The sequence below is a fragment of the Gavia stellata genome, chromosome 5, assembly GCF_030936135.1.
Source record: "Gavia stellata isolate bGavSte3 chromosome 5, bGavSte3.hap2, whole genome shotgun sequence".
NCBI classification, from domain to species: Eukaryota; Metazoa; Chordata; class Aves; order Gaviiformes; family Gaviidae; genus Gavia; species Gavia stellata.
Window position 1 is genome coordinate 29,175,550 of NC_082598.1, and position 11,013 is coordinate 29,186,562.

Below are 11,013 nucleotides of genomic sequence, written 5' to 3' on the forward strand. Positions count from 1 at the left end.
TAAATGTGTTCACAGTACATCTATAAATTGTATAAATGGATCAGCACACAAGTGTCTTCAATCCAAATGACATCCCAAACTTGATAGTGTACACTCGTATGAAATAAATCGCTAGCTGTTTATTATTTCTGCATCTGTAAATAAAAGGAAAAGTTTTCCGTCCTGTTGTCCTAAATGATAAAAACAGTGTGCCAACAATAAAAAACAGTTGAAAAATCAATTACCAAAAATTAAGCCTCTTTTCTCTACAAAAGCCTTTTAGCAACATATGCTATCACAGTATAATGAAAGCTAAAGCAGAGTTACACCTTCAGTATGCATCATACAACCCATGAAGCATTTAAATGCATAAGGCTAATCAAAGCAGTATATTCATTCTTCTATAAAGCGACTAGTTCTAGAGGAAAGGGAAAAGTGGAGTCAAGACAAATACACCTATGAATAAAATAAATAGACCTAACCAATTTATTCATTAAACTCACAATTAAAAAATAGCATGCTCCTGAATAGATGACGGGATGACCTGCAGTAACTCTTTCCAGATTTTTTTGTAAAGCTAAACAAATATCAATTCCAATCTGAATTTTTTAGCTTGAATTTGGTACCACTTATGCAAGGTCTTTATCTGTTATCTGATCCATTATCAAATTTCTTTTGCTTATATATATTCAAGACTATGATCAAGCCAGATCTGTTAAAGAGATTGCGGTCCTTTCACTGTAAGATCTATTTTCCAGTCTTTCATTCTTCATAGACTAGAATCATAGAATTGTTTGGGTTGGAAAAGACCTTTAAGATCATCAAGTCCAACCGTTAACCTAACACCGCTAAGTCCACCACTAAACCATATCCCTAAGTGCCTCATCCACACATCTTTTAAATGCCTTCAGGGATGGTGACTCAACCACCTCCCTGGGCAGCCCTTCCCAATGCTTGACAACCCTTTCAGTGAATAAGTTTTTCCCAATATCCAATCTAAACTTCCCCTGGTGCAACTTGCAGCCATTTCTTCTTGTCCTATCACTTGTCACTTGGGAGAAGAGACCAGCACCCACCTCCCTACAACCTCCCTTCAGGTAGTTGTAGAGAGCAATAAGGTCTCTCTCTTCAGCCTCCTTTTCCCCAGGCTAAACAATCCCAGTTCCCTCAGCCACTCCTCATAAGGCTTGTGCTCCAGACCTTTCATCACCTTTGTCACCCTTCTCTGGACACACTCCAGCACCTCAGTGTCTTTCTTGTAGTGAGAGGAACACGGTATTTGAGGTGCAGCCTCACCAGCGCCTAATACAAGGGTACAATCACTTCCCTAGTCCTGCTGGTCACACTCTTTCTGATACAAGCAATTCTTACGACTCTTTACCCCCTTCTCTACTTTTTTCTGACCTTTCTTGAATTGCTGTCACTGAACTACATGCACATCTGACTAAATGTACCAGTACACAAAACTTCTGTGCTAGTTTTAATATTAGAAACATGTATTTAGGTTTCCTATCCATGAAGCCTATCAAAATCCTTTCCATAAAGGCCTTTCTACAAGAGATGTTCTTCTCCTCCTCTTCTCCAACCAGTCCTCTGAAGTCCAATTTTTTGTATGGATGTTTTTTACACTTTGCTTACATGAAAACCTACAGCACAACAAACTATAGTGGAAGAAACTCAAGACCCCGATTTTGAAAATATGAAGAAGGTAAGTCATGAGTACTTTGCCTTTTTATATATACAAAACATGCATATATAAACACATATGCATGTTGAGAAGTACACATTAGCATTTATGCAAGCATTACAGATAATTTGCTCTTCACATATGGAAGAATGCTTTAACAAATAGTAGAAACTGTAAGATTCCTGGTGTACTCTTCTCTAGTGTAACAGTTTCTAACTTTTGTTACATACTACAATCAAAACCCAATCTGGTTTCAGAAAGGTTTAGACTAGGGTTTACCAGTTTTCTGCTGTATTAAGTCAGCTGGGAACGTGCTTTTCACACTCTGTGTAGGTCAGCTCCTCTCCAGCACCGCACCCTCCTATTGAAAACATGAATATATTTAAGTGAAAAGCCATCAACTAAGATACAAAGCAAAAGCTAAAAACCCAAACTTTACTCCAAGTAAAGCTCCAGTGCTTCTTCCTCAACTTCTGAGCACTGAACAGGTTGCCTAGAGAGGTTGTGGTGTCTCCATCCTTTGGAGATACTCAAAAGCCATCTGGACATGGTCCTGTGCAGCCTGCTCTAGGTGACCCCGCTTGAGCGGGGGAGCTGGACAAGATGAACTCCAGAGGTCCCTTCTAACCTCAACTATTCTGTGATTCTATACTGCTTTTGTTTGTAAAGCTGATTTTTCCCAGCATCTAAAAAGACTGAGTTTAGTGATTAAGAAATCAAGAAACAATTTACTGTAATTATTCAGGCACAAAATCAAGTGTTTATTTATTATTTACAAGTATAAATATATTAATGCTACAAGTACTCTTTCATGTTCTTCATTATCATGGCACCTTAGATAAGGATAACATATTATGCAAGTAAGATACCTTAGTTTTACCGGGCACCTGGTGCAGTCACTGCCAAAGTTTAACTAAAACAAATATGACACACATCATAAGCGATACTTTTCCATAGTTCTATAAATCTTTACTACTAAAAGCAACTGTACATTGGATTTTTGTATTTTTGGTCAAACAGATACAAGATTTTATTACTTTTATCAAAGGATTAGTAGTTTATTTGGCCACAAGTCATAATGGCCTTCTCACTTTAGTATTTCACAGCATCAACAACTTTTGGCTTTGCAGAGAACATTTCTTTCTTTTTTTTTTTCCCCTCCTCAAGTCAATTGGGGAGCCACCACCAGCAGATACTGTCGATGATCTGAATTCCATCACTTCAGTTGCAAGACAACCTTCAAAAAGGAGTAAAGGAATGAGATTAAAGTTGGATGAGACCAAACCTTAAGTAGTCTAGGAAATACAGCTTTTTGCTTTCTACTACAATATGATATCCAACTGTATAAGCATGTCTTTCCTCTGGAAAATACACTATCCCTGCCAGCTCTCTTTTACAACCTCACACGACTAGCGCTTCCAATAACTTTCTTGAGCACCTACTGCATGCAAACCATTCCTCCGCTCTCTGTAATCAAGAAGTAGGATGGTAATTTCCAGGCCCAGCGAGATTCCTTCCGCACAAAGCGGAACCAAGGGACCATTTCTAGAGTGAATTCCTCCTTTTGCACACAATAAAACTAAGTAAGGAGATGACAACATCCCACAGCTTCTGTACAGACCTTCAAGCAGAACAAAAGGCGTGTGGACACTGAAGTCTGTCCCAGAAGAATCCTTGTTTGCATAGTGTAGAGTTCATGACAAGCTACCATTTTTATTTAGTTTTCGAGGAAAAAACCTCAGGGGAAAGAAAGCTGTTAAGGGCTCTCATTTCACAAGAATATCACTTGTCTGAACTAATGCATTCTTCTCACTGGGAACTACGTCGTTATTCAGAGGTCTCACATCAGCCTCATTAAAGAACTGGTAGATATAATCTTAGTGTCTTTTTTAATTCAAAATATTGACAGTGCTATTATAACTTAGTATTTAACTCTATGAGCCATAAATCTATTATTTTCTGTTGTTACATACTGATGAAGATTTTTTCTAAATGTTTGTCTACAAATTCCAACTATAGCATCATAACATTACATAAAACATCTAAAGAACCCCTTTACTTGCTAAATGTTATGAAGCAACTAGAAGCTGCTAGCTTCTAAAACATGTTGATGCAACACTTTCACATCCATCCTGCAAGATGTCAGAGAACTCCATCTCCCAGATAACAGACTTAAAATATTTAAGACATTTTCAGATTTAAAAAAAAAAAAACAACAACAAAAACCCCACCTTCCTTTATAACAGAGACAGAATTAATCCTGAAAGGTAACTGAACAAGGAGGGACTCCAGGGTTTGCAGTTATCACCAGGGTGCAAGTCGGATGACACTTCTTCCCCTAACATTTTCTCTTAAAACCCTCGCTTCCCTTAGTCTTTTCTATTAAGAAATCTGAGACACTCCAAATAACATTTCATTTGAAATTTTCTTCCTGGGTTACTGTATTGGCATCCTTGTAACTTTCTTCCTGATTTACTATTGCCATGGAAATAAAGCACTCAATTTGAACTAAACAACTTTCCCATATGCGTTCCCAGCCACTGACATTTTGTGAAGCTGGGGAACACCAGAGTTCTCTCCAATCTTTCAAAATCAACTCTCATCTGACACTTAATTTCATTTGCTTCTCTTCCTATTCTCACAAGACTTTTTAATGGTGCTCTGAACAGACTACTATGCTTATCAGGCTTCTAATTACATTTTTAAAAATTCTAGACTAAACTGTGCTAAAGAACCCCTGAAGTCTATCCAAGATAGTCTGCTTTATGTAAGGCTTTCAGTAACTCTGTAGTCATTTTGCCAATGAATTATTTACTTCGGTTTTTCAGCAAGATACCCAGAACAAACAATTTCAGTTAAAATAAACTCAGTACATGAGAAGTCAGGAACAATGGATGATACCAGTAAAAGCTACCTTATTAGCGGCTTCCAGTACATTTATCAGGTTCTGCAACTCTTCCTTATTCATCTCTATAGAAATTGGTTTAATTTCACCATTTTCTCTCACATCCAAATCAAGATTGAGAAGTGGCATTTGCAGCATGGAGATCTTATCACTGGAGAGAGCAAGCTATGCAGATTGATGAAACAACAACAATAGAACATAAGGTGGAGCCATTAAGTTTTCAGTCTTCCATAGCATCACATCTGCACTTTACATGGAATGTGTACTACCAGAACAAACATCAACATGACAAAAGTAACTTCTCACAAGTCATGTCTGCAGTTTTTGGTTTTGCCCCCCGCCCTGTTGTTTGGATTTTTTCTTGTTTCTTAATACCAACAATATACTGAAATATTAAAACCCCTCTTCATGGCAATACATTTGTCAAAACAATCTGTTAAAATTACTGGGCTGCTACATTTTTGTATTCGAGGTGAAAAGAAAGGATACATTTGATCATGGCTCTTTAAAAGTGAAGGATATGAATTCTGAAGTCACCGTATTCAAACAGTTCTGGTAATCAACAAGTAAGAAGGGGCTGATAGAAGGGGGCAGTTGGGAGAAAGAGGACACCTTTGTGCATTTTTCAACTCTCTTTACAGCTGATCAAACACTGTTTGTCAGATATCCTATTTGACAAATACTGATGAAGAGGATTACATACCAATTGTGCTTTCTTTCTTGTTCACTATTACTCTAGTATACTACTACTCACTCTAGTATAAATAAGGCTTTTAAAATATATTAAAATCAAAGATCAGTTGATAATACTGTAGGTCAGTATTGTACACACCTATCTTATTTATTTAGAGAGCAGAATGTGGTACAGCAGACGAGAGACAATGTCCTTGGATTCAACTATGATAAGTGAAAAAAAAATCACAACCAGATCAAGGAAAAGAAAACCCAAACAAGTGGTTTAAAGCAAAATGAATACAATAGTTCAGACGTGTACCAGAAATTTGTATCACAAAATAGAAAGAAACTCAAAAAATCCTCCAGAAGAAAAAGTTAAAAAAAACCACAATCAAAAAACAAGAGTTCACGTAAGTCTAGTTTGTATTTTTGTCAACAGTAAATGCAGTCAGCGAGAGATCAATCCCTAGTAACTGTACATCTGAAGCACAATATGATGCCATATTTGCTCTTGCAAAATCTTTATTATTGTGGGCATTGCTCTTTGATTTCCAAAGATGTTTGCTGCACAAACTATTTAACACTCTTTTTGAAATGGAAAACTATTTAACAGCTCTACAAATCTGTTTAACAGCTCCCATGGACTAACTAAACAACATTACTTACACTGTTTATATCTGAAGTCTTTGATAGAGATTAATTTAAAGCAGCTGTCTTCAAAACCCCAAAGCACCATCCAGCTTTAGGCAACACAGTTATCATCAGCTTATTATCAAAACAAATCTGAAGATAAATGATTTCAAACTAATTATTTAATAATCGTTTATTGCAGGAATCAAAAAATTCGAAAAAAGTCAGGAAAACACATCCTGAATCAGTGTACTACTATTAAAATTAAGTAAATATTTCTTCTTCCTTTGAGTAAAAATACTGTCTATTCAGGCCTGAAAATCATAACAGTATAAGAAAAAAAGAATAACGCTCAATCTCCTTTTAGGAAAGAGATAGGTATTGCAGCTTTAAAAGAAAGGAGGGGGAAAAAAAAAAGAAGAATTTTACTTTTACAGTTTATACAAATTTCCAACAAGTCTTTGATGTGTTATCATGAACGTGCTTTTCTGAGACCTATGAAAATTGAGCCATGCTCCAAAATGAGCAGGCCTAAGGGAACTGCATCAATAGTTACTTCTGTCTTGCGGAACACTTCCTTCAAAGAACATTAAGGCAACACTCTCACCTTTAACTGCCAGTCAAAATCCTGCAGCTGGGCAGAAGAGATTGCATTTACTCTTTCCACTAGTGCATTCCTGATTTCTTCCTTTCTGCCTTTTAGACATTTTGTTATTGCTTCTTGATAGTTTGAATTTAACTCATTTACCTGCTGAGCAGCCTACAAAAATAAAAATTTTGATTGCTTAAATTATGAATCACAGAAATAACACGTATCACCTGTAATAGCTGTGCTCTGTAGATATCCAAGCTTCTACTTACATAGCTGTTATACTGTCTCATCTTTCTTATACTGCCCTCAGTGGCTGCTCTCTGCATTTGGTAGAGTCAGTACTTACCACAGCAACATATAAAGAAAAAAAAATTTCCTTGCTATTTAAATTAAGTAAGACCAGAGAATGGAGGCTTTATGGGCCTTCTTAGATACCACCCTAAAACCAAAACAAAAATCATACACACAAACAACACAGGTTTAGTTCTGAAACTTTCTGAACATCAGAGTGGAAACAAAATACATTAGGTTAGCTGAAAGAGACATACTGATGTACACATTTTCCTAAGGCTACACAAGTATCTTTCTTTGATCTACCTACTAGCTGGTAGTCAAAATACAAGCAATGTGCAAAAGATGAGAATTAAGATTTCTGATAATGGAACAAGTTTTTGCAAAGTTTATACATATTGGAATGCCCTGAATTATAGTCCCTGTCCCACACAGTCCTCCACTCACAGTCTAGATTATTTTTTTTTTATTTACATACAGTCAATATTTTAGAACACTTCAATGCAGTAGTAATGAACAAAGAAAGCCAAACAAGAGCGTGAATTGTTTTTATTGCTAATGGTCAGTAATGACAGGTTATGCATCTTAGGGAAAACAGATTTAATTTGGTGGTACTTAAGGTACCGATTTAAGTGACTAAAACAGTATTTTAACAAGTATTATCCAGTACTATTTAAAAAAATAATCAGTGTCAATTTCACTTTTTCTTTTAACAGTCTTCGCAGTGTATCTCTAAATGCTGCTCACCTTCTACCTATTTAGGCTTAGTCTACTATTCAAATGCTATGCTATAAAAACACTTTAGGGCTAAATAAACTACAAGACTAATGATTCCAGTATGATCTCTCAAAGCCAAGCCCAATCAGTGATAAGCCCTTACCTCTTCATCAGATATGTTTTTGCCAACTGCGGTTTTGAAATATGTCACTGTTTCTTCCAAAACCTCCATCCACTCCAACAAGTTCCAAATACTGCCATAATCCTGGTATCGAGGATACGCGCGGCCACATATTCCATCAACTATTTTATGAAGGAACTGAAACAATGTGATATATAACTTAAGAACTATGATTCTATCACAGTTAACCTACACCAGATACAAGACTGATCAGGCAATTCAGTCATCACCCCTCCCTTCACTGGGTACCGTCTCAATTCTTCCTCTGAGTGCAGCCCATACGCCATTCTAAAAAGCCATAAAGAGGTAGTCCCTGAATATGAATTGTCCTCCCCTGTCCCCCAAAGTCAACTCACAAGGTTTAGCCAAAGAAACCACAACATGATTCAGATACACCTTGGACTTACATTCAGACTTAATAGTTTTGTGCACAACTATAATGTACTGCTGAGCAGCACAGCTGCCACACCAAAGCGCACCTCGGTCATCTCTGCACTGGGATTGTCAAGATGCAAAGCACAACTCGAAGTGCTGACCTCCAAGCCTGTGCCTGTGGATCTCTCTAGTCTCCCAAACCACTATCCTCTGGCACTGAGGCTCTTCTATATGCCTGGCTTCTTGGCCTGCTGTAGTAATTTTTCTTTGAGCACCGTAGCGAGGCAAATCCAGCTAGTCCACTACTTCACCGACTGGAAATCTCTGGAGCCTCTCTGGGAGCAGCCGAGAGCTCCCGCACGCAGGCCATCCCCCTCAGAACCAGCGTACAGCGCTGAGCCCTCAGACGGCGGAAGACTTCCGCTGGGGAGAGCTCGAGGGTATTTCCAATCATCTAACAGCAAAGCGAGCGCAGAAACACCCGCTGCGTGCACCCTCAGCGTATCTGGAGCCCGTACTTCTGGTTTCGTTTTGGAGAGGCCCAGAGGGGCCGGCGAGGGAGGGCAGTGCGGTGGACAGCCCCGAGGGGCCCTGTGAGGGGGGCAGCACCGCTCGGCAGTCCCTCGCGGCCGGCGGACGACGGGCCCGGCCTCCCCCACAGCCGCCGGAGAGCGGCACCTCGGCCTCCCCGCGGCGAACACCGCCCTCCCCAGCCCCAAGGGGCGTTACCGGACACCGCCCGGCCGAGACCGGAGGGCACCCGCCTGCTCCCGCCGCGCCCCCACCCCCGCTTCCCTTCACGGCGGCAGCGGCCCAGAGGCCCCTTCTTCACGGAAAGCAGCCGCCTCATCGGGCGGGGAGGAAGGCGGGCTGCTGACCGGCACGGCGGCCGCGGCTCCGCCCGCCTCAGAGGGGACGCGGGGAGCCCACCTCAAGGGCCCGGCCCAGGGGCAGCTTCTCCAGCAGTCGCAGCATTTCCCGGCCCGGCCCGCCCCGCCAGGCACGTGACCGCCCAGGCGGCCCGCGAGCACGCGCTTCCCCCTCCCCTCCGGCGGCAATGCGCATGCGCACGGGCAAAGACCCGCCCTCCCCCGTCCCAGATCGCCGGTTCGAGTCCCGGTCCCGGCGCCGCGGGTATCGCCCAGCGGGTTTGGTGGGCAAACCGCCGCTCTGTGCAACCTTAGTCAGACGGCGAATGAAGTTGAACCCCCCAAATTTTTACGAGCTTTTATATGCAATAACAGTTCAGCTATTTTAACATTCTGTCAGTTTTGCAGCTTTGTTTTTTCACTCTTAACAAGCTAACCTTCCGAGTGGTGGCAGGGGAGGAAGTTCAAGGCTTACAACAGGCGCCACATCTGATGTTAAATGAAATTGAGGAAGTTGGGAGAAATACAAAGTACAGAAGTCCGTGCTGCTGGTACAGTGTTTACCGTGAACAGCTCACTTCTTGTTTCTGCTTTGCCAAAGCAGGAGTGCAATGCTAACCAGAGCGGGGGGGAGGTTTATGGAACAGGTTTTAACATTAGCAATGACCTTTCCGTGCCTTAAGTTGATTTGAACGTGAACGTGAAGAAGGAAAAATGCTGCGACCACTTTTACGAGAAGACCAGCGCGAATTCAAGTCCCAGCAAGACACAAAACTGCACAGAAACGGAAATACCTGTAGGCAGAGCTTATTTCACTGAAATCACTGGGCTAATCCACAGGCAAACAATTATGCGTGTGCAAGTATAACACTGGGCCTTAAGAATACGAAAGCAGATACAAGTCTGTACTGGTGGATACAAACCCTGTGGAAAACCCCAGGCCGGTTAAGTCTGTTCGCAGCACATTTTCTCCAAAGACAGGTCTGTGACCTTGTAGGAACAGTGTGGTGTGGAGGAGTTTTGGAGAAGAAGCAGATGGGGAAGAACTAATTTCGTGTTTTGCTGACTGTAAACTTTCAGATCTACCCCATTTCTCTCAGGGTTTGCAACTGCTAGTAGATTAGATTTTTAATAAAGGCTTCTGGAAAATGTATTCAATTTTATTATGGATAAATTACTTGAAGCTGCTGTTAAATTCAGGAATAGCTGAAATTACAACTAAAAAATATTTTACATAATTTTCTGTAATAATTTCCTATATTCCCCTAGAATTTGCTTTGCTAGATAATGGAAACCTACCCAGTATCTTTTGAGTGTACACTGTTGCACACTAGAAAACAGAGCAGCAGGGGGAGCTTCTGCTCCAAAAAAAAAACAGACCCAGAGCCCACTGGAGAAATATGAAGGAGACCCAGACTTGGAGAGAAGTAAGTTAGGGGGAATAAGGAGAAAGGTAGTAAGTCTCCTGCCCAGTTGAAAGGGATCAAACAAGTGACAAATGCAAGAGAGAAAAGATGTAACACATGAAATACAGGAATACATGAAAGAGGACATGAAACCATCATTCTGTCTGACACAATCTCAATGAACACTTTCAAAGCAGCTTATTTTTTACATGTCTGAAGAATAAAGAGTTTCACTTTTCACAGATGTGTAGTCTAAAATAATATTTTGGATTCAGCCTACTGACATATGAGGAGCAAAGTCAGACTGCGCAAGGAAACCAGAGCTGGGTTAGCTAAATCCGTGTTTCTGATTCATGTATAACTACAAAGAAGTAGGGCATACAAAGCTGGCCTTTGGCAGTTCAGAGTTTGTTTGGACTTGCATTATTTGGATCTGCCATCAGCTCTTAGGCCTTAAAAATAACAGCTTTTCATGCTTCTGTACCACAGCAGCAATAACCCACCCCACCCTTCTGAATGTAAGCTGTCAAATAATCACAAAATCAGAGACAGGGAGGGAAACTTGTAAAACAGTAAGTAGGTAGGCAAGAGACTCTAGAACAGCAAGAAAAGCAGCAGCTTTATGAGAGAGAAATGCAGAGTGAACTTTGCATTATATTATCCACATTGCTGCTGACTTACAGAGGGTTTTGTTTCCTTTCACAGA

At 40.5% G+C, this 11,013-nt stretch overlaps 1 protein-coding gene across 2 annotated transcripts; it reads right to left on the reverse strand.

The window, feature by feature from the left end:
• Positions 1-2,412: 2,412 nt before the first annotated feature.
• COMMD8 (COMM domain containing 8) lies at positions 2,413-9,007 on the reverse strand. Of its 2 annotated transcripts, XM_059818057.1 has the most exons (5): positions 8,963-9,007; positions 7,640-7,795; positions 6,484-6,636; positions 4,581-4,736; positions 2,413-2,903 (listed from the first exon to the last, which is right to left on the reverse strand). In XM_059818057.1, the coding sequence occupies exons 1-5, from the start codon at positions 9,005-9,007 to the stop codon at positions 2,883-2,885; spliced, it is 531 nt and encodes a 176-aa protein (XP_059674040.1). In that variant the 3' UTR covers positions 2,413-2,882. The 2 variants fall into 2 exon arrangements, with proteins under 2 accessions (XP_059674040.1, XP_059674039.1); XM_059818056.1 differs by lacking the exon at positions 2,413-2,903 and having other exon boundaries at positions 4,548-4,736.
• Positions 9,008-11,013: the final 2,006 nt, after the last annotated feature.